We start from the raw sequence: 23274 nt of genomic DNA, 5'->3' as shown, positions 1-23274 counted from the left end.
CCCGCCCCCCCAACCGACCCCACTCCCCCCCCCCAACCGACCCCACTCCCCCCCCCCCCAACCGACCCACCCCCCCCCAACCGACCCCACTCCCCCCCCCCCCCCAACCGACCCCCTCCCCCCCCCCCCCAACCGACCCCGACTCCCCCCCCCCCAACCGACCCCACTCCCCCCCCCAACCGACCCCACTCCCCCGCCCCCCCCCCCCCCACGACCCCCCCCCCCCCCCAACCGACCCCCTCCCCCCCCCCACCGACCCCCTCCCCCCCCAACCGACCCCACTCCCCCCCCCACCGACCCCACCCCCCCCCAACCGACCCCCCCCCCCCCCCAACCGACCCCACTCCCCCCCCCCACCGACCCCCTCCCCCCCCCAACCGACCCCCTCCCCCCCCCCGACCCACTCCCCCCCCCCACCGACCCCACTCCCCCCCCCCCAACCGACCCCACCAGCCTCTCTAGTCTCTCCACATAATCCCTGGTACCTTGTAATTGTAGCTGTCTGTTTGCTCCCAAAGCTAATGACTCCGCCACCGAATGATGGGCCCAAACGTGTCCTGAAGAAGCAGCTGAGTGGATCCGCCATCACTCCCTCTGCCTCCGTCTTGGCCCAAAGAGCACTCTCCAAAACTGGAGCACCAACCTTCTTGACCCAGCAGTCAGCAGGTACAACACTTTCCTCTCATTAGTTATGATAAGAGAGGTCTGGGCTCGGGCAGCATGCGGGTCTGTGAGTGACCTCAACCCCCTCTGGACTATTGAGTGGAGGAGATTGACCAGGTTCTGACTCCTGATAACAATCCCGAGACTCCCTTTTCTTTTGACAGCCTGACACGGGCGAGAACCCATCACCATCCTTAACAGTATCCAAACCAAGCTGAGAATTCCATGATCCCACCTACACATGGAAATCCCAGAGATAATAATATTGTGGAGTCCTGTGGCTCAGTGGTTGAAAGAGACCTGGGTTTGCAGGGCAAAACCTTGGGCAAGTTTCCTTACTCCACACGCCTGATAATAATCCCTCAAGAAAAAAAAGAATAATAAATTGGTCACTTCAATCCATGACTGTTTGTGGGACGCTGCTGTGCGCAATAATTGGCTGCCAAGTTTCGCCCACAAATATAAAGTCAATTAACTTTACAGGATATTCTGTGAAGCGCTTTGAGACATCTAGAAGATGTGAAAAGTGCTATATCAAATGCAAGGATTATTATTATTATAACTGTTTCCAAACCAAGCTGACAATTCCATGCAGCCCACCTTACATGTGGAAATCCCAGAGATAGATTGTTGGAAGGGAATGCACACTCTCTCCCTGGAGGAACGCATCCTGCTTACCTAATTCCAGAAAGTATGAGACGCAGGTTGGCATGAGCCAAGGCTTGGGGACCCCAGAGTGTGCGTTGGGGTAATGCTGGAGCCTAACCAGCTAAAACCATAGCTTGTCATCCCGAGACACCCTGAATGGTAATAATAATTATAAAATAATCCTTGCATTTGGTACAGCGCTGTTCACGTCAGCAGGACCTCCCCAAAGCACTTCACAACGACAGCTTTCACAATGAAGTGCACTGACTGTATGTTTTGTAGGCGAAAGTGTCAGCCCAATTGTGCACAGCGATATCCTTCAAAAAATTATGAAGTGAATGACCAATTTTATTTGGGGCCAGGATGTTGTGTGGCATGCGTGTGCGTGTTTGGCGAGGACAGGATTGGACTTGGCCGTGATGCCAATGAAGAAAAGTCTTAACACGTTAAGCACACATTTCAATGCCATGATGTAGGTATAGGAAGCAACACAAAACAGCCTTTTGCTCAACAGTTTCCGTTTTTCTTTCCCCTTTAGTATTGGGCTCTAGTGGTCAAACAATGGTGGAAGCAGATTCCCAGCCCAAGCAGCCAGTTATTAAGTAAGTATTTTGTATGTGTGGTTGCGTGTGGTTTGATGTGTTTACTATGTAAGTCTGTGCCTTGCTGTGCTGTGTGAGCACAATAATGAGACATTTTTCTGACCAGGAACTGGTGCATCGATGACTTTGATATCGGGCGTCCCCTTGGCAAAGGCAAGTTTGGAAACGTGTACCTGGCTCGTGGGCGCGAGACCAAAAGGATCCTGGCCCTGAAGGTGCTGTTCAAATCACAGCTGGAGAAAGACAATGTGGAGCATCAACTGCGCAGAGAGATCGAGATCCAGTCTCACCTCAGGTCAGTTCCCTCGCGGACACCGAATTGCAGAACCTGCGCGATTTCTGCCGTCACTTCTAAGAGAAGCGAAAAATGTCACGGAGCTCACTCGAAAAAAAAATTGGGTCACTTATTTCACGACTATTTGTGGGACACTGCTGCACACAAAAGATAGTAAATTCACTTTTTCAGTATATTCTGGGAAGCATTTTGAGTTGTCTACATGACGTGCTAAGGCACTATATCAAATGCAAGGATTATTATTGTTATTATTGCCTGTATATCACTTTAATGTGTTCATCGGAGCCTGTGCGGATCAACAGCATACGGTTAAACTGCTCTACTGAAGAGAAATACTCCCAGTGATGGCAGCCTTGTGTATTGTTTCAGACATCCCAATATCCTGCAATTGTACAACTACTTCTATGACCGGACGAGAGTCTTCCTGATGCTGGAATACGCTCCAAATGGGGAGCTTTACAAACAGCTTCTGAAATGCGGGCGCTTTGATGAACAGAGAACTGCCACTGTGAGTACACTGTGAGAATGCTAAACCCCACCATGCCTGTCTGCCCATCCCTCCCGAGAATGCGAGGCACAGTGTCGATTTCTGGGGTTTTATTGTCTATCTTAATGCTCTGATCTCAGGGTTTCTGTACTGGGGAATGACAGTAGAGTGCTGACTGGGCACTTGTGACCCTCTCTCTCCCTGAGCCGTTGGATTTTGTGTGCTGTGAAGTTGCGGCTTCAGACCTGCCTGTGGCTGTGCAGTGTCGTGACTATGATGAGTTTCGCTGAGGGGTGGCTTGTATTGAAGGTTTGACCTGGGCTTCAATGTTTGTAGTGAAACGCTGAATTCCCTTACAAACGCGTTACTGCAACAAACCAACAGCTTCTATTTATAAAGCGTCCTTCGCATAGGGTAATGTCTTGAGGAGCATTTTACAGTAAATCCACCTTCCTACCCTGAAAGGCACAATATCAAATGTGAGGCCTATTATTACTAACTTATATATCCAGCTGCTAAAACTAGGCTGGATTTGACCTGTCCCAGTCCCGAGTCAGACTAAATATGAAAAGAGTGCAGTCTGGAATGTGAATGAGTAGTTCTGCTGCGAGTCTAATGCTGAATCCTTTGTCGTGCCCACTGCCCAGTACATGGAGGAGTTGGCTGACGCCCTGTCCTACTGCCACTCGAAGAAGGTGATTCACAGGGACATCAAACCCGAGAACCTGCTGCTGGGCCTGCGCGGGGAGCTGAAAATCGCTGACTTTGGGTGGTCCGTGCACGCCCCCTCCTCCAGGTCTGTATCTCAGCCCAGCTCGTTACGCAGTAGCCCTGCCCACTGATTTGGTGGCCGAGGGTCTGGGGAAATGGGGAGCAGGGGAAATGGACAGATTCCAGTAGAGAATTTCTAGATACATTAGACATGGTGATGCCTTCTGCGCTTTGAACGTCTGTGAAGCGCAGGTGTGGAGGCACTGACTGACTGACAGACAGACCTCCACAGGCCTGGACTCTCTGCTCAGTGGTGGTAATGAGTTAATGATTAACCTGTGCAGGAGGAAGACGCTGTGTGGCACTCTGGATTACCTGCCCCCGGAGATGATCGAGGGTCGGATGCACGACGAGACGGTGGACCTGTGGTGCGTGGGGATTCTGTGCTATGAGTTCCTGGTGGGATCGCCTCCCTTCGAATCCGAGACAAACCAGGAAACCTACAGGCGGATCAGCAAGGTGACACTGGTGCTTTCGTAAACTAAATTTAAAATGTGTACATTTCTGACCTGAAGGGCATTATACAAGTGCAATTTGTTGTTGTCTCTGCTCTGGGTTGTATTTTGTGTGTGTGGCTCTGGAGTTGAGGTAGAGCAGGTGGAGTAACTGAAATAATCTCAAACTCTGGATTCTGCAGGTGGATCTGAAGTTTCCGGACATCGTACCAGAGGGAGCTAAGAATCTGATCTCACAGCTGCTCCGACATAACCCAGCACTCAGGATGCCACTGAAGGACGTGCTAGCCAACCCCTGGGTGAGGGTCAACTCCCGCAGGCAGCTCCCACCCCAGTACTCAGCAGTTGGGAAGCACTGAGCAGCCACACAAACCCTGGGTTACTACATAGCAACAGTCAGCTGTGTCCGACATTGGAACACTTTGCTCCCGGGCAGCTGAGTATCCTGGTGCCTCCTCTCTCTCTCTCTCGGTCTCCCTGTTCTGGCTGCTCTGGTCTCTGCCCTCTCTCTCTCTCTCTGCCTCTCGTGTTTCCTTTTCTTTTGTATTTACCGATTCTTACTTTTCCTTTTTTTTTTAAACCTCCCTCCCTCCCTCTCTCCCTCTGTACCTCTCAGTGCAGTAGGGTTTTGATGTGCCGGTTGAGAGAATTTGGAATATTTTTTAAATGGTGTATTTGCCAACAGTTCACTGGATCCTTTCCTGCCTTTAAGCTTCTGCGAGGTGTCTTGTAACGAGTTGAGGACCACCGTCTGAAATGTACAGAGTATTTGAAAGCTCTCCTGTGGAGCTTAGTGTCTTTTTCTCAATCTCCTGAACTAGAATTTGCTCAGAATTGTTTATCTAATGGGGGTGGGAAGAGATTTTAGTATTTGCACCAAGTATTTGTGGGGATGTTTTTGAAGTTTATGTATTGCTATATTATAATAAAGCATGTTGGTCATTTCAGTCTCAGTCAGTTGTTTTGCCGGCCACCATCAGCAGTCGAGAGACCCCAACCCTGGGGTGGGAGGGGCAGCAGCTTTCTACATTACATTTGAGCAGAGAGGCCTGAATACATTGATGTCCATGTTCTGTACTTACACCCCCGCACTCAAATCCTGAGCTTAAGTCTTAATCTGTAAGAATGGAAGCCACTTTTCCTGTTATTTACAATTCTGCACTTTTCATCATCTAAGACAAAGTGATGGTGCAGCCTCAGATCAGAGGAAATTTCAATCCTGAGCCCAAGCGAACCTCTCATTAGCTTCCTTGATTATACTCTACACGGCAGGAACGATTGGAGTCTCACCCAATGTGGATTGTGTCCCTACCTGTGTGGGAAATTGTCTATAAAGCCTCTCCCTGTTAGCACAGGCCTGTAGTTTCCCACAGCCGCACAGTGAATTGAGTGAGAAAAAAACAATGTTTTTATATCTCTGATACTCTGCAGCAGCTTTTATTTTAAACACTTTCTTCAATAAAGACACGTTCAGCAGTTACATTGGATCACGCCTGTAAACCATTGTCCATCCACACCTGCACAGCAGCCTGGGGGCTGTCTGTATGACGGCTCTTCTGGCTATTGTCAGGGGAGAAAAGGTATTACTAGGAGATGTTGGCAGCTAAAATGTGGTTAATGTACCACTGGATTCAATAAATACAGACATGCTATTATACAGTGAAGCTGCACATGTAAAATCCAAATACTGGACTGGGGAACAGATGAGAAACACCCTTTCTCACGCTGAACAACACGAGTCATTGGGATTTACAGGGATTGTTAAATGAGGTGCAAGGAACCACAGCTCTGTCATCAGCTCAGAGGAACCAGAAATTTATGAGACACTGAGCAGGCCCTGCTTTAACCAAGGACGCAAACTCCAATTAATATAATATCGCTTCTGTATAGAGTGCCAGAGGAGACTGACCAAAGTAAGTGCTCGCTTTTCAAAAGAGAAAGGAAAGTTTTGTGTCTAACAATGCGAGGGATAGCCCCCAGGAAGCAATCAGCAATCACCATTCCCCACAAGTTGGTTCAGTTTCTTCTCTCTTCCACCACCCCCCCCCCCCCCACCCACTGTCATTGCAATGTGAAGGGCAGGTGTCTGTTCACTGCTGTGACAAGCCATTTTTTCACCTTGCTTAGTTAAAATAGCATTGACGAGCATTTTAACCTGTCATCCTGATACTCTGTTCCTTAAATGGTTTTAAAATAATATTGTCAGGCCTCGCTTCAAACAATGGTTTCCTCCCAACTGCTGCTGTGACCATAGGCCCTTCCCACCGCTGGGTTTGCTGGCAGGTTTATGGGAGAGGAAGAGTCATGGAATACTGCGTATGAGGCAGACAGCAACACACCAGCGGGGCTCAATCTTGGGAATGCTCTGACAGCTTTGCTTGTTACTTGTTAAATACATTAAAGTAGTGAATTAGATCTCTGGCATTTCTACCTCAACTTAAATTATCAGAAGCTTAAAAGTATTTTAAGACGGCCGGAGAGCTTCTCTTAATAATAGCCCCGTGCTTCAGTGCTGCCACTGTTAGCAGATCAGAGACAGTCAAGAAGAGCAATAACCAATCTTCCCCAATCTCCAGTCAGACACCGACTGTTCCCCAACACCTGCCGACAACTATCATGGTTTCATTTCTGACCATCTCAGGATGCTTTCTGTTTGACAGTCTAATAACTCCTGACAGTAATGAACAAAAAAAAACTAAACTGTTAACTGCTTTTGTCGTCTCCGAAGGTAAGTTAGCAACAAACATTGGGCTGCGAGGGAGCGAGAGGCACGGTGTCTGTCTGGAGCGAGAGATAATGTGTTCTGAGGTCATTGGTCAGAGATGTACATTTGAGGTTGGCCGGGATTGTCCGAACAAATTAAATTTTATCGACTAAAACATAAAACTGAATATCCTTTCATGTTTAGTTGATAAGAATTGTTCTTATTGTCAGGGAGAATTCCAGGGGCGGGGAGGGACGAGGAAAGAGGGGACGGGGCCGAGGAGGGGGGCGGCTGGGCGAGGGAGTGTGAGGGGGGGGGGGGGCTGGGTGAGGGGGGGATGAGAGGGAAGGGCTGGGAGGGGTGAGGAGAGGGAGGGGTTGGACGGGGTGGGGGGGGTCAGCAGATTGAGTGTCATTTAAAAGTCAGCTCGATATATCCAAAAGACAATCCTTTTGTGTCACGTGTGATGAGCATTTGGAAGCCGGTATTAGTGGACTGACAGCTTCCGCCCCCCCCCCAGTCCTGCTCTTAGTGTCTGTCTGCACAATACAAAGTAAATGAACGGGGCACTGGGGCACAGCACCTCACGCCTGTGAATTTTTGTATCAATGATTTTTTTTCGCTAAGTTTAAACACGAGTTACACTAGGGATGGAGTCCTGTTGCTCGCTGAGATTAATGGCGTTTCAGTAGTGTTCCCTGTGGCTGGCCGTTCCTGTCCAGTGGGGGAAATAATCTCTTTTGTCTGCAGTCAGGCGTCCTGTGCAAAGTCATTCTAGAAACATTTACACCTCAGTAACCGCTCTTCACGTCAACCCACTCACTCACTCGCTCATTAGAGTTAAATAATAATTAACATGTTTCTACAAAGACAAGTGTCTGGATGAGTAAAAACCATTGGCAGCCTGGGCTCGGGGGTCATGTCTCCGGCAGCTGGTTTATGTCTGTCAGTTTCGTGTCGTTCAGAATGGTGTGGATATTTTCCAGCGATTCTGCCTGTCGGATCCTCTCCAGCTGAACCTGTTGGCAACAACAACAAATTGCATTTACACAGTGGCGCTTTTCACATCTGGAGGACCTCCCAAGCCCCTAGATAGTGAAGGGTTTGGACCCGAGCTGGGGGCTTGGAGTCGAGAGGGGCGGAGGGCAGGGGGGTGGGGGTAGGAGGGTGAATGAAGAAACAATCAATGAAGAAGATCTTGAGACGGGCCTTCAAGGAGGCGAGGGAGAGGGTGAGGCAGAGGGGCTCTGGGATGGAGTTCCAGAGGGTGGGGCAGAGAGGCTGAAGGTCTGACCACCAATGGTGGAGTGGGCAGGGCTGAGGATAGTTATGTATTCCAATATTAAAAAAAATTACATCTCCCTTTTTCTCCCCTTGTGGTGATGATCCAGTTTCCACCCTGTTAGTGGTTCGCTGATCAGTGGGAACGCTGTATTTACACTACCAGAGAGATTGTTAGTGTAAATATCTTCCCTTTAACCTCCTCTCTCCAGCATAAACACCCCAACGTCTCAACGGCTGTAACCCCGCATCCTTAGTGCCCACCCAGGAAGCCCAGGCTGTTCTCCCTCAATACCAGGGGCGCCAAAAACGAGAGTGACACCACCTGGGCCAATCGTGCCCCTCGCCCCGTTCCTTACCCGCAGGAAACCATTCTCTTACCTGTAAAGTTTGTGAGAGTTTGACAAAATCCCTCTGCACCTGCTCGCTGACGTCCAGCTCCGTCTGCAGCCTCTGGCTCTTGTTCTTCTCCTCACACAGCTGCCTCTCGAGGGCGCCCTGTAACACACCAGACACATTAGTGCCAAACAGTCTCCAGACTGACACAAGCCTCACCCCACACAGGCTACAGCAGGAGGAGCAAGAACAGCAATAACTGACATTTACACGGCACCATTCAAATCGGGAGTTCATCCCAAGACGCTGGACAGTCAAGGATTCTTACCTGAGGTTTGGAGTCAAGAGGGGTGGAGGGCAAGGTGGGGTGGGGGATGACCAAAGGCGCAGCCAAAGAGGAGGGTTAATATATAAATATATTATATATATATTAATTATAAAGAAATAATTATATCCCATTAATGTTACTCAGAGGAAGGTGGGCAGCAAATACCGTGTGTGTGTGTGTGTGTGTGTGTGTGTTTGCTGTGTGTGAGACAAGAGTGTGAGGTGTGTGTGAGAGCTTCAGGTCTCTAACTTGCAGGAACACCTTTCCCTACACCTTTTTGTGTTTCTTAGAATCCGACAATCCTGGATTTGCCGTTCCCGAATCTCACAAACCAGTCGCAATTAACACAACAGCTCCGGTGTGCGGAAAGCCCACCTCCCCCCCCAGCTCCCCACATGTCAACGCTGTCACATATACAAGTGTAATTTTGTTGTTGTTGTCAAATGCAAAACCAGTCTCATACCAAGCACTAAACGTGCAGTTCCACTTTCCCTGTTTGTTGTAAAAGATTGTGGTTTGGGGCTCTCCTGCCAAACAAGGCAGCGAGCACATGTGTCTGCTTATCAGCGCTACTCAGGTCAAACCATGTCCCCCTCTGCCCTGCGGTGTAGACAATGGGAAGTGGGAATGGAAAGCCTGAAACTTGGCTGCAGCACATCCCTACCCCAGGGTTAGTGCTCGGTGCAAAGCCAGGCTGGGTATCGGCTCACAGCCGGGCTGACACGCACCGAGCCGGGCTGACACGCACCGCACCGGGCTGCCACACGCGGAGCCGGGCTGCCACACGCGGAGCCGGGCTGACACACGCGGAGCCGGGCTGACACGCGCCGAGCCGGGCTGACACGCGCCGAGCCGGGCTGACACCCGCCGAGCCGGGCTGACACACGCCGAGCCGGGCTGACACACGCCGAGCCGGGCTGACACACGCCGAGCCGGGCTGACACACGCCGAGCCGGGCTGACACATGCCGAGCCGGGCTGACACACGCTGAAATGACTTGCTCGCTGCTGACCTTGAAAGCGCTTTCCTTGCGGAGCTGCTCCTCTAAGTTGATCTTGATGCTTTCGAGATGCTCGAGCTGCTGGTTCCTCTCCGGTAACCAGGCTTCCAACTGAGAACAGACGGTCACTTCACCACACAACGAAACACACTCTTCCCACAACACCTCGCCAGATCCGCTGAGTCTATAAATCACTCTCAGCCACCCTTTAATGTCTTCTACTGACAGAGAGATCAGTCTCTCTCCCCTGCCCACCTCCCCGCCGCACACACTCGCACACACTGACAGAGGTAAACACCATTGCTTCCCCGCACCTACAGGTACACGTGCTGAAGGGCTCGAGTCTGGTGCAGGGACTGTTGACAAGTTCAGAGGAAGCAGTCACTAGGTCTGTAGCAGAAGGTGACCTGAGTTGGCTCCTGATGTGAAACTCCCGACAGCAGTCATGTCGTGACCAGCAGCCAATCCTTGCACTCTAACTGCAGGCAGCACTACACGTCACACCGGGGTTACACATACGCACACGTGCGTACGTGTATGTGATGCGTACACACGTCTGTGTGATGTGTACACATTCCATACCCAGTGTTAACCGGGTTATCAACGGAGAAGGGCTTCCTGCGGTGTAAGTGTTAGCTCACAGCTGAGGAGAATGAAGACGACTTTGAGGGGAAATTGTTGGTGGTGGAGACAATGAGAGGAAAGAGAGAGAGAGAGAGAGAGAGAGAGAAAGACAGAACAATCCTCAAGTTTAACCATTAGCCGAGATGTTAATGGATGCGATCTCTTACCTGGTCCTTGTCGGCTCTCACTCTCTCCAGCTCGTTTTTTAAGCTGCAGAAGGAAGCTGTGGAGAGAGAGGAGGTGAGGGTCAGCACATTACTACATTAGGGACACATTACTGCGTGACCCACGTTAGTCTGGGTTAGTGGGCGGGCTGGCGGGAGGGCCTGGGGCGAGCGTTTCATGCGAAGCAGCGTGAGCGTAACGCAGCTAAAGATATGTTTCGAGTCTCGCCGCCCATCCCGCCTCAGGGCGTGAGAAGTGAAGCTTGCCCCAGCGAGGCTGCAATGGCTGACAGCAGCACCGCAGTGTGCCGGGGGCTGGTAGTTAGTGAGGCAGAGCTAAGCACATTTCCAGCCAGTGAAGTGGGCTGATGTGGGGGATGGACACGCAGCATTCATGGGGCTCGTACCTTCAACGAGATCTGAGTCAGTCAACGAGAGAGAGAGAACAAACACAGGAGGCATTAGAGATGCACGTAACACGAGAGAGTCCAACACACACACACACACACATGCGCGCGCACACACACACACCCACGCGCTCAGAGATTTTGTTTCTGAGGCACTTAAAAAAACTAAATCAATCCTTGCGTTTCACACGCCGCCTTTCCCATCAGGAGGACGTCTCAAAGTGCTTCCCGGGATTCTGCAAAGTGTGATGGGAGTGTACAACATATTCTATGGGGCTTCTGATGTTTCAGGTGTACAGACGGGCTTTACAGTCAACTGAGGTTCACAGTAAGATCCAGGCTGCCGTCACTGTCATTTACTAAATCCAACACGTCTTTTCTTTGTGGTTTCAAAACCAAAACAGCACAAACACATGACATTTACACAGCATTTTCTCATCAGGAGGACATCCCAAGGCCCTGGACCGTCAGGGATTTGGACGCGAGCTGAGGGTTGGGATCAGGAGGGGTGGAGGCAGGAGGTGATCGAAGGTGCAGTCGAATAAGAGGGCCTTGAGATGGATTTGAAGCAGACGAGGGAGGGAGCGAGGCGGAGGGACTGTGGGTTGGAGTTCCAGAGGGTGGGGGGCAGAGAGGCTGAAGGCCTGCCCACCGATGGCGGGGGATGTATGGAGTTTATCAGTCTTAAAGACATGTGAGAATGCGGGGGGTGGGGGCGGAGGGCCTAACCCATTGGTGAGCGAATAATGATCTTCTCCTGTCTGACAGTGTCCCACACCTCACTGGGACCTGCCCCCGGTCAGTCAGGGAAGCCCTGTGTCACACGCAGGTGGTGGGTGACTCAAGCCCTCACCGATCTCCTCCTTGCAGTTATCGATCTCCAGCTGCAGCGTCTCCTCGATGTTCTCCTTCAGGCACTGCTCTGCCTGGATCTGCTCCTTCAGGAACAGGATCTCCGCCTTCAGCCTCTCCTCCAGGTGATCGGCCGCCGTCCGCACGCTAACAATGTCCTCCCGGTACTTCCTGACCAGCAGCTGCAGCTCCTGGGAGAGAGAGAGAGAGACCATGTTATCCTCGTTATCAGCGCTGTCTGGCAAGCTTTCCTGCTTGTCCAAGTAGGACCACCTAACCTGTTAAGAGCTTTGGTTTGCAGGGTTAACAGGAGCTGAGTGGGATGACTCTCTGCCCCCAATGACTGATCGGCCCTTCCAGGTCCTCCCGATGAGCCAGGGTGGGCTGTAGTGCCATCAACAGTGAGTGCCCTGGAATACAGCGGACCCATCTGGCTCAGGAACCGGACTAGAGACCGTCACAGAGGGTTGGCTCCATTCCGATATTCCATTGCCAAACCTGCAACCTTGGAGCCAGTTCAGCTCCAGGGAGACCCCACTTCCCTCCCCCCAAAAGAGGATGGTCACCAGTTGGTCACTCAATATCCGATAAGAGTGGATTTGAGCCTCACTGGGTAGATGGCAGGTATCAGGAACTCCCTGCGAGCTTCCCGGTGGGCAACACATCTCAGGATGAAATCGTGAGAGCACTGTCACAGTCTACAATAGCCAGCTGCACGGACTCTAGTGTTAACCAGCACTATACCTCCACGGTATCAGGCGGGATGAAGGCTTCAGCCTGAAGGATGGAGGTGTGGAGGCTGTGCTTTCCCTGCAGGCTCTCATTCTCCCTCTGTAACCGTGACAGCTCCTCCGACACCTGCTCCCTCGACTGCGTCAACACGGCCTAACGATCACAGGGGAGAAAAGCACAGTGGTCACCAACTCCCCAGTGCACACACCCATGCCTACGCACACACCTGCAAATACACACACCAAACAGACACCCACATGTACACACACCAAGCGCACGCACACACCTGCACATACACACACATCTCATCTGAAAGGCAAATGCAGTACCCTCCCAACACTACACTGAAGCATCACTGGAGCTATCAATGGCCAGAAGCCAACACTGCAAGCGTTTCCATGCAACTTCTCACCGTCAGCTGCATTACTCCCCAACGAGAGACTGCAGCCCCCGTCCCCCCCGCCACCACCCCAAGCCGTTTACCATCTGCTCCTGGGTTCTTCTTTTTGCATGTGAGAACAACTGCTGCATTTCTGCCAGTAACGCATCAGCTTCCTGCGCTCGCTGTATCAGCCCGGTCACCTGGTGGAAGTCAGAGGGAGAGAGCACAGCCGGGAGTGTGAGTCACTGATTGCATTGTCATAATAATAATAAGTTATTATAATAATGCTTGTATTTGATACAGCGCCTGATCACATCTTCGAGACATCTCAAAGGGCTTCACAAGATATACTGTAAAGTGTAGTGACTGTGTGTTTTGTGGACCAGGGGCCTGGTCTGTTTGTGCGGAGCCAACTCCGAAGCCTCGTGCATACGGTTTATTCCGATGTCGCTGTGTTGCCGTCTCAGGTACCTGGATACTGGTGTCATCGGAGCTGTGTTTGACGTAATCCTCCATATTCTGTTTCTCCTTCATTGTCCTCTCGAGCTGCTCGTTAGCTTGTCTCAGCATCACCTGCAGCTTCTTCACCTGCAGCACAGAGTCACAGTGTCACACAGAGCGACGTCATCTCTTGCTTGTGCCATTTGAGAGAGCTCTCTCTCCGTCCAGCCCCGTTCCCCCCAATACACACACAACCTTTTATACTTCCTCTTTTCTACCCAATTTGTCCAGTTTCTCCTCAGGCCGGTGGCTGGTTCTCTCTCAGCCATTAAAGGAAGCTGTAATTTGGCTTGGGATCTGAGTGGTGTCCCACAGTGACGCTGGCTGGGACTGACGGAAAGATTTGATGAGTCAAAAGGGGCTTTGGCAGCCGCAGCTCCTAAAAATAAACCCTGCATCACCACCGCCCGGACCCCACATACAGGGGCATGTGTGATGGTGTGTATGAGGGTGTGTGATGGTGGGTGTGTGATGGTGGATGTGACGGGGTGTGTGATGGTGGGTGTGTGAGGGGGTGTATGAGGGGCTGTGTTATGGGGGGTGAGGGGTGTGTGTGTGTGGGGGGGGTGCTGCTACCAGTTGCTCTCACCTGGTCCCGGGTCTCGGCCTCCTGTGTCTGTGTTCCCTGCAGCTGCTTCTCGTAGTTGGAGCACATGTCACAGCGACGGCCCAGCTTGTTCCCCGCGTTCTGCACCTGCAGGTAACACAGGGCGGTCAGCCAGGCCGGAGCCACACCAGGCGGGCAATAGGGTAAATGGACACCGGGGGGAACCGGGCCCGGGGGGGGGAAGCAGGCATCAGGGAGCGAGCACCGGGGGGGGGGGAGGGGCACAAAGACCATTCACATAGAGCTTACAGGAAGCAGAGTGTTCGGCCACACTGGATTCTTGTTCTCACACGTTTGGTTCTTCCTAAACTCATATTTCTGCCCTCCCTGTCATCAACAGGTTGAAACAACCCGTCCACCTTAATAATATAATAATAATCCTTGCATTTGATATAGTGCCTTATCATGTCCTTGAGATACGCCAAAGTGCTTCACAGAATATACTGTAAAGTGAATTGACTGTATATTTTGTGAGCAAAACACAGCAGCAGTTTCCCTCAAACAATCGTGAAGTTGAGTGACCACATTTTTTCTTAAGGGATTGTTACCCCCGGAAAAGTGATCTGCCAATCGACTAACAACTGGGTTCCCACTTACTGTTAAGTAAACAGAGGCGTGTGGATTAAAGAAATCTGCGTAAGGTTTCGCCCTGCCCGGGAATCAAATCCAGGTCCTCTGGCTTGCGAGGCGAGCGCTCTAACCACTACACTACAGGATTCCACCTTACAAAAACCTTTCATAATACAATTCATATTTACGTAGTGCCTTTCACATTGAGAGGACTTGTAATTGACAATTCCAGCTGGGTACAAGAGCTGAGGGAGGTGAGGAGGGGAAAGATAAAATAATAAAACAATAATACGCCTTGCATTTGATATAACACCTTATCATGTCATTGAGATGCCTCAAAGCTAAAAACTAAAAATATATAAAAGCTAAAACGATGACCAAAAGCATCAGTCAAAGAGGTACGTATCTTGAAGGAGGGGAAGGAGGAAGCAAAAATTTTAAAACACCTCTGTTGCTAAATAATATTTACAGAGGAAATTATCCCCAATTAATTTCATTTATATATCAGAGCCAGAGCTACACTTAAATTTAGGGGCAGGTTATTCTCATTTCTTTACCAATTCCCAGTAGTGTCCACTGTTAGGGCTTTGGCTGCGGGGTTAACAGGAGCTGAGTGGGTTGATACCCTGTCCCCAGTGACTGGTCTGCCCTTCCAGGTCCTGCCGATGAGCCAGGCCGGGCCGTGCTGTCATCAGCAGAGCCCTGGAACACTGTGGACCTGCCTGGCTCAGGAACTGGACTAGAGACCGTCACAGAGGACTGACTTGATTCCGACCTTCCGTTGCCAGGCATGTCACCTTGGAGCCAGTTAAGCTTAAACTCTCTCTCTCACACACACACAGGCACACGGCTGTGACCTCTTACTCACCTCCTGCTGTAACAGATCCCACTCCTTCTCACTGACCATGCGGTATCCGCTGGGAGCCAGGTGTGCACTGTCCATGCCCTGGGTCAGGCTGGAGAGGAGTGAGGCGGTCTCCTCCTGCTCGGGGGTCAGGGCTTTGATGGCTTTCTCCTGGTCCTTGGTCAGCACAAAGGAGCCCGACAGCTGGAAGGAGCCGATCGAGACCGAGTCAAAGTTCTCCGACACCGAATCGGCTCCGACCAGGGGCCCGAAGTCCGACTCGTCCAGGTTCCCCGCGGATTTGGCCTTGTGCCCAGACACCAGGCCCTTGGGCTGCAATGAGCCGGAGGTGCCTAGACTGTCAGTGGACTGAGCTCTCCGCAGCCCGTCCCGGAACAGCTCAGCATCAGCCTTAGTCGCAGCTGCCACTGCGGGAGCCGAGAGATCGGAATCCAGGGAGTGAGCTGAGCTGTGCACACTGTTCCCACACATCTGGGTAGAGAAAGGGAAGGAAGGAGAGAGGGTGGGAGAGAGAAAGGGAGAGAGAGAAGGGAGGGAGGGGAGGGAGGTGGGGAGGGAGGGGGGGGGGGAAAGAATTAATTGCAAATTATTTTATCTCTTCGCCACGAGCGCTTCCAAATGGATAATCTCAGGAAAAAGCGTCTGCTCTCATTCCCTCTCTTACTTATTATAATAATAATCCTTGCCTTTGATATGGCGCCTTATCACGACATTGAGACATCTCAAAGCGCTTCACAGGATATACCATAAAGTGGGGTGACTGTGTATTTTATGGATGAAATGTGGCAGCCAATTGCGCACAGCAGTGCCCCACAAACAGTCATGTATTGAGTGGCCAAATTATGTTTTTTTTTTGGGGGGGAGAGGGGATTATTATGTTCAACAATTGTTCCCACAGTAACTAGCCAACAACAAACCACTGTGCAGCAGTGAGGAGCCAGTCCCCCAAAGGTTTAACATAGGGATCGGGGAGGTCATTCAGCCCAGTGAGCCTGAGAACATTTAATATCACGGCACATGTTGTAACCTCATGTCCCCTTAACACAACAGCAACAACAACAGTTTATGTCGTGCCCAGGACTGACCTCCTCGTTCGGCAATACGCTGAGAGATTTAGCCGGAGATTCAGTGTGCGACTGCGAGCTCACGGTCGAGCCTTCCTCCTCGGCTTCAGGCGGCACTTTCTTCTCCCTGGTTTTGCCGATTCTCCGCTTCTCCACCTCTGCCTGGAGGACACCGAGTGGGACGAGGGATTTTTTTTTGAGGGATTATTACCCTGGAAAGCGACCCGCCAATCAACTAACAACCGGGTTCCTACTTACAGCTAGGTAAACAGAGTAAGGAAACTTGCCCAACGTTTCGTCCTGCCCGGGAATCGAACCCGGGTCCTCTCGCTTGCGAGGTGAGTGCTCTAACCAATACGCCACAGGACTCCACGATTAACCACCTAAAACCCCATTGATACCACTGTCTGGCAAGCTTCCCGCTGCTTCTCCAACTTGGACCACCCTACCCGTTAGGGCTTTGGCTTACAATGTTTGGGCGACCGGATGGACCAAGGGGTCTGCTCCTGCCACCGTTTCTCATAATAACAATAATAATTCTTGTATTTGATATAGCGCCTTAACATGCCGTCAAGACGTCTCAAAGCGCTTCACAGGCTATTGTAAAGCAGTGATGCAGTGTATTTTGTGGGTGAAACGCGGCAGCCAGTTTACGCACGGTAATGTCCCACGAACAGCTATGGAGTGAGCGACCAATTTTTGTGTGGGATCATTGATCATTACACCGGGAGAGAGAAACTCCCTTTTATTCTCGAATTGAGCCAAGGGATCTTCAACGTCCATTTGAACAGGCAGACGTGACTTATTATTATTATTAATATGATGATATTGTGAGAATCGTCTGGAATGCCAAGGCTGTGAGTGGCTCGTACCTGCTCTCTCCTCTTGAGCTCCTCCACCTGCCGCTGCTGCTCAGTGCTCAGCACGTTCTCCAGGCGCTGCATGTCCCTCATCAGCAGCCGCTGCGACTCCAGGAACTGGTCATTGGCTCGCTGCCACGTGTGCTTCAGCTGGTGGTGCTGCTGCCTCTCCTGCTCCAACAAGTGACACACTGACGGGGGACAGTGTTACAGACACATCAGGACGTGAGCCCAAAACAACCCTCAGCTCTCACTCACAACCATCTCACACACACCGCACGCGCACGCACACATACACACACACATCGATAAATGTGCTTTCATGTGGTCTAAACGCGCTCGGCGGTCTGCAGCTGTAGCTGTCAGTAACAGATTGCTATCTGCTTGTTGGCAGGTTTCACTTTTTTTGGTTCTCTAATGTCTGCGACAACATTTAAGTTGGAGCACTGCTGATGACAGCACAGCCCAGCCTTGCTCGAGCTGGCTAGAGACCAGCAGCTACCCTAACGCACACTCTGGGATCCCCAAGCCTTGGCTCTTGCCAACCTGCACTGAATACTTTCCGGAATTAGGTAAGCAGGATGCGTCCCTCCAGGGAGAGAGAGAGTGTGCATTCCATTCCAACAATCTATCCCTGGGATTTCCATGTGTAGGTGGGATACATGGAATTCTCAGCTTAGTTTAGAGATGCTTAATAACAACAACAACAACAAAATTACATTTCTATAGCGCCTTTCACGTCGGGACAACGTCCCAAGGCACTTAAGCACGGTGATGAGTTTCGCTATGTTTCAGACACCCAGCAAACTGACCAAAAAAGGGAAGAGAAAGTCCCGAAATAAAAGCTTAAAAACTCGACGATGGTGAAAAAAGTTTTGACAGGAAAAGGATGCAGCAAAAAAAACAGAATGGTTTGACTTGACGGAACCAGTGGGGAACAAATTGTATCTGCCTGACTCAGTGTCCCGCACTTTCGCTTCTGAACCAGAAGGTCGAGGGTTCAAGCTCCATGTCAGGACATGGATTCACACAGTCTAAGCTGACTCTGCAGTGCAGTGCTGGGGGTGTGATGCATTGTTGGAGGTGCAGTGCTTCAGATGGGACGTTAACCAGGGTCCCGACTGCCTGTTCAGGTGGATGTTAAACATCCCACATTACTGCTTATGCCCTGGCCAATAATGACCCAAATAAAATTGTTCAGTCATTTCATGCTGTGTGCAGTTGGGTTGCCATGTTTGCTTACAAATCCCCAGTTGCTCCACTTCACAGTAAATCCTGTGAAGGGCTTTCAGACGTCCAAACGCAAGGATTATTATTATTAACTAGCAGTCAGTACATGGTTTACTTGCAGAGCCAGACCCCAGAGGATTGGGTGGGTTAGAGCTCCTCAGTTTACCTTCGTGAAGCTCCTTTCGCAGTTTCTCGGCATCCTCCTGCAGCACGCTCTTCTGGGTATTGAGGACGGCCACGTACATCTCCAGGTCAGTCCGGCAGGATTTCTCCGTCTCCAGGTAATGATTCAGTTCCTTTACCTGCTCAGTACAAACCAGAACCTCAGTTCATCTGTTTCTTTCGAAGGTTAACGCAGATTAACATTACATTGTCACATTACCCCAAACCACCACGTTATACGTGTTTGGCAAAACACGCTTTGCAAATCTTATTTTTATAAATCTTACAATCGCCTAAGTTGTAGATTCACCCGAGTCCCATTCAGTATCCTATCAAAAACTCTTAAGATTTCTATATGTATTAATTACCTCCTAACTGGTAACAATGCTCCCCCACCCTCGATTACTCCCATACTTACCGGCTGCCTTGAATCACGGGAAAAGTAGTCTCGACCCGTCACCGCATGTGCACTTACCGGCTGCGCTGAATTATACACGCGCAGTGTAGATGATTGATTAAAGCCAATTTTATACGATTTATACAGTTTGCCTGCAACTCGGTCTTCGCGCAAGTCATATTATTTGTTGTGGTCCCAACTGACACGACTTCTGTGAGTTTTACTGTATCAGCTTCACATGTTACACTACTACACTGCAACAGTGACACTCTTAAGACTATACGCCCAGAGAGTAACATGTCACATTGGTGAACGGTTAATGCGCACAATGCTTTGTTGGTGTCTTAAGCATTCACCTTCGAAGCCTCCAATTCTTTAACCTTCTCCTCGGTGGTTGAAAGCTTATCTTTGAGAGCCGCTATCTCTTGTTCCATGGGCATCACCACCGAGCGCAGCTTCTCAGCATCTTCCTGGGCCTGGATTTAAACACACAACAGCCAGACTGTCACTCACCACTGCGGGTTCCATTTCTATGGCGAAAGGAACATCGCTACAAAATGCACTCAATAAAAAAAAACAGCCCCGTGTCCAAGATTTATTTGTAAAGCAGGTCATCAAAAACAAACAAAAATAAAATGAATAAAAATGACAGAAACCAGGAAGTATTTCTTTGCAGAGAATCAACAGCAAGGAACAGATTAACAGTAAGGCTGGACACGGGACTTAGTCAATACACAGCTCAAGGGCATAATGGGAAGCAAGAAAGAGGAAGTGGGGTGGTTGGACCAGTAGAATGCCAGCATAATAATAATCCTGGCATTTGATACAGAGCCTTATCATGTTATTGAGACGTCTCAAATTACTTCACAGAATATACTGTAAAGTGAATTGACTGTATATTTGTGGGTGAAATGTGGCAGCCAATTGCGCACAGCAGTGTCCCACAAATAGGCATGGATTGAGAGGCCACATTTTTTGTTGGAGGGATTACTACTCCCGGAAAGCGATCCACCAATCAACTAACAACCGGGTTCCTACTTACTGCTAGGGAAACAGAGGCTTGTGTGTAGAGTAAGGAAACTTGCTTAAGGTTTTCACCCAGTTCAGGAATCAAACCCGGATCCTCTTGTTTGCAAGGCAAGTGTTCTAACCACTAGGCTGTGGGACTTTAATGCATACCGTGGCCTGAGCAGCTGGGAGGTGGGGCTGTACTTACTTTCTTCATTTCATTTTCCAAGGTGTCCTCCTCCCGTCCCTCCGACACCCGTCGCCTCAGCTCAGCCACTTCCCGCTCCACTGTCTCCTTGTACTGTCCCCACTGGGCCCTCTCCTGCTCCAGCCGGTGATGGAACTGATGTTCATAGTCACGAACTGTTTCTGCAACACAAATCTGAGATTATAGCTGAAACCCTAGGCTTCACACACAGGGCAGCGCCTGTGACCAGGCATCGCTCCCCCAGATACAGTATCAGCCTGTGAGCTGACAGTCCCCAAGTGTGGCTCAAACCCACAACCTTCTGATCAAAAGGCGAGAGGGCCATTGACCGAATGTGAGCGACTAAGCCAGGTTGAGGCGCACGTGGTATCTCCACATATAAAACTGACACAGACACAACACAGGCAAACACCCACAGCGACACACACACACACACAGCAACACACAACACAGCAACACATACACAGCAACAACACAGCAACACACACACACACACAGCAACACACACACACAACACACACAGCAACACAACAACCCCCACACACACAGCAACACACAACACAGCAACACACACACACAGCAACACACAACACAGCAACACACACACTGCAACACACAACAACAGACACAGCCGCTGACCATCAGTTACCTTTCATTACGGCTTGTAGTGATGCTACTTCCTCCTGCCATTGCTTCTTCACGTCGTCGATAGCTTCCTGTTTGGTTGTCTCGGACACGGTGGCAATGGCTTTGATGTTCTCCATGTCGGCCCGGGCCTCAGCCAGCTCCCCCTGGAGCCGGGTCACGTCGGCTGTCGACTCCTGTAGCGACGCATTCTGCCGCTGCAGCTCCTCTGTCGAACAACAATAACAAATAGCATTTACGCAGCCTGGCTCATGTCAGGAGGGAGTCCTAAGGCACTGAACAGGCCCTGAGCTGGGGGGTTGGGATCAGAAGGGGTGGAGGGCAGGGAGGGTGGGATTCGGAGGGTGATCGAAGATGAAGGTCTTGAGACGGACCTTGAAGGAGGCAAGGGAGCCCCTTGGGACTGTGGTATGGAGGCCAAGGGCCTGGGTATGTAGTTCCAGAGGGTAGGGGCAGAGAGGCTGAAGGCCTACCGCAAATGGTGGGGCAGGAGAACACGGAGGTGGCCGAAGAGAGAACGATGGGAGAGAAGAGTCCAGGCACCAGGTGGAGAGCATAGTGGGGAGAAGACGTGCCTCTAGGTGTCAAACAAACCCAATAAAACCATTAATTCAATGACTTAATAAGACAGAAGCTGGCAGTTGTCACAAACCTTCTTTGGCCAGGAACAGCTCTTTGAATTTCGCCCTTTTCTGATTAAACTCAAACTCCAGCTGCTGTTTTGTGCGTAGGAAGTCAGCTTTGGCCTGTTCCAGCTCACTCACTCGCTGCTGGAGGCTCATCACTGCAACAACACAGGGGAAGAGAGTCAGGCAGAATGAAACAAGAGAGCTGCTCATCCACAAAGCGCCTTCAAGTGGAACCACGGGGAATCCATACAGGGCAGCGTCTCAACAGGAAAGTGACAAAAAATCCTCGACGAGGGATAACGTCATAAAGTTCAAGTCCTCCATGTGAAGGTAAAAGCCAACTTAAGGACAGCAGACTTGCCAGATTGTGAGCCCCTATCAGGGTTGGGAGGAAGGTGTCTAACATAGATCAATCCCTTCTATAAGTCACATTGGCTCGTGGGAACAACGTTTTAACACTATGTGGAATCCTGTAGCTCAGTGGTTAGAGCACTCGTCTCGCAAGCGAGTGACCTTGGTTCGATTCCTGGGCAGGTGAAACTTTGGGCAAGTTTCCTTACTCCACATGACTCTGTTTACCTAACAGTAAGTTAGTCGATTGGCGGATTGCTTTTACCGAGGTAATAATTCCTTCAAAATAAATAAAAATAATTTGGTCACTCAATCCACGATTATTCGTGGCAGACTGCTGGGACTTGGGCAGATGTATGACTTAGTGATTATACAGATTTATACAGATCAGACATGCAAGTTTTACTGAACTGCAGAACCGAGCCAAACTGACCTTAAATCAGTGTTCACTACGTTAGTAGCTAGAAAAGAGGAAATAAAACCTGTGTTTTATGTGTTCTTTCAGCCCAGTTTGGGACGTTTGGCTGCACAATAGCAACCTGGCAATCTGACGTGTGTGTGTGTGGGTGCGTGGTCTCAGAAGTTTATAGTGTGGGGCTGAAAAGTTTCACAGCACAAAATATACAGTCAATTCACTTTACAGTATATTCTGTGAAGCACTTTGAGACATCTCGAAGACGTGATAAGGCGCTGTATCAAATGCACAGATTATTACTACAACAACAACAAAATTACATTTGTAAAGCGCCTTTCACATGGGGAGGATGTCCCAATGCACCAAACAGTCGTGGATCAGATATAATAATAATATATTATTACGTTATCACATTGTTTCTGCTGTGTCAACAACAACAACAAATTACATTTGTACAGCGCCTTTCACGTCGGGAGGACATCCCAAGGCGCTGGGATTGGCAGTGTCATTGGCACACAGAGAAAGGCACCAGAGACATTGCCGAACCAATGCCAATATTTCCGACGTGTTATTCTAGTCTGTGTACAAACTAAACGTCCCACTAATTACAGTCTGTGTGTAAGAGGCCACGCTGCACAGTGAGAAATCTTCCTTTCGCCTGGACACACACTGAGAACATGCAGCGTCACGTTTTGGCAAGGAGCCACAAGTTACAGTCCTCCAAACACTCGCTTCCCAGGCCTACTGCCTTTTATGGAAAGCAAAATACAGGTAAATAATCATAATAATAATCATAATCCTTGCAATATCTTATGTATATATATTTATAGAGCCTACAAACCGAGGGGAAGAGATATTCAATCAACTTTTATAACAACAACATTTTATCTTTGTATTATATTTGTATTATCTTGCACATTGACACGTATTGGCCCGCGAACAGGCACTAAACTGCACCATTCGTTCATCAGCCATTTGTCAGACCCCCTCAGGCTCCGTGCACCAAACTATCCGTGACAAGAAAAGCGCGG

At 50.1% G+C, this 23274-nt stretch overlaps 2 protein-coding genes across 2 annotated transcripts in view; one reads left to right on the top strand and one right to left on the bottom strand.

The window, feature by feature from the left end:
- Positions 1-4863, top strand: part of LOC103190377 (aurora kinase C) — a 6149-nt gene extending 1286 nt beyond the window's left edge. Inside the window, exons 2-8 of the mRNA XM_007911128.2 lie at positions 519-666; positions 1850-1913; positions 2020-2208; positions 2578-2716; positions 3343-3491; positions 3751-3925; positions 4104-4863. Of these exons, the coding sequence (XP_007909319.1) occupies positions 519-666; positions 1850-1913; positions 2020-2208; positions 2578-2716; positions 3343-3491; positions 3751-3925; positions 4104-4280 (1041 nt within the window). The 3' untranslated portion in view covers positions 4281-4863. The remainder of the gene's footprint in view (positions 1-518; positions 667-1849; positions 1914-2019; positions 2209-2577; positions 2717-3342; positions 3492-3750; positions 3926-4103) is intronic.
- Positions 4864-7168: 2305 nt separating this feature from the next.
- rabep1 (rabaptin, RAB GTPase binding effector protein 1) overlaps positions 7169-23274 on the bottom strand; it is a 25132-nt gene continuing 9026 nt past the window's right edge. The window contains exons 2-19 of the mRNA XM_042338549.1: positions 21501-21632; positions 20853-21056; positions 20204-20364; positions 19344-19463; positions 18595-18730; positions 17211-17389; positions 16360-16500; positions 15278-15745; positions 13822-13926; positions 13203-13319; positions 12833-12931; positions 12362-12502; positions 11619-11808; positions 10766-10777; positions 10362-10417; positions 9583-9681; positions 8288-8404; positions 7169-7644 (exon numbers count right to left, since the gene is read on the bottom strand). Of these exons, the coding sequence (XP_042194483.1) occupies positions 7543-7644; positions 8288-8404; positions 9583-9681; positions 10362-10417; positions 10766-10777; positions 11619-11808; positions 12362-12502; positions 12833-12931; positions 13203-13319; positions 13822-13926; positions 15278-15745; positions 16360-16500; positions 17211-17389; positions 18595-18730; positions 19344-19463; positions 20204-20364; positions 20853-21056; positions 21501-21632 (2579 nt within the window). The 3' untranslated portion in view covers positions 7169-7542. The remainder of the gene's footprint in view (positions 7645-8287; positions 8405-9582; positions 9682-10361; positions 10418-10765; positions 10778-11618; positions 11809-12361; positions 12503-12832; positions 12932-13202; positions 13320-13821; positions 13927-15277; positions 15746-16359; positions 16501-17210; positions 17390-18594; positions 18731-19343; positions 19464-20203; positions 20365-20852; positions 21057-21500; positions 21633-23274) is intronic.

The sequence above is a fragment of the Callorhinchus milii genome, unplaced genomic scaffold (assembly GCF_018977255.1).
Source record: "Callorhinchus milii isolate IMCB2004 unplaced genomic scaffold, IMCB_Cmil_1.0 Scaffold10, whole genome shotgun sequence".
Classification (NCBI taxonomy): domain Eukaryota; kingdom Metazoa; phylum Chordata; class Chondrichthyes; order Chimaeriformes; family Callorhinchidae; genus Callorhinchus; species Callorhinchus milii.
Note: the sequence above shows the minus strand (reverse complement) of the source record. Positions and strands in the feature narration are given on the sequence as shown.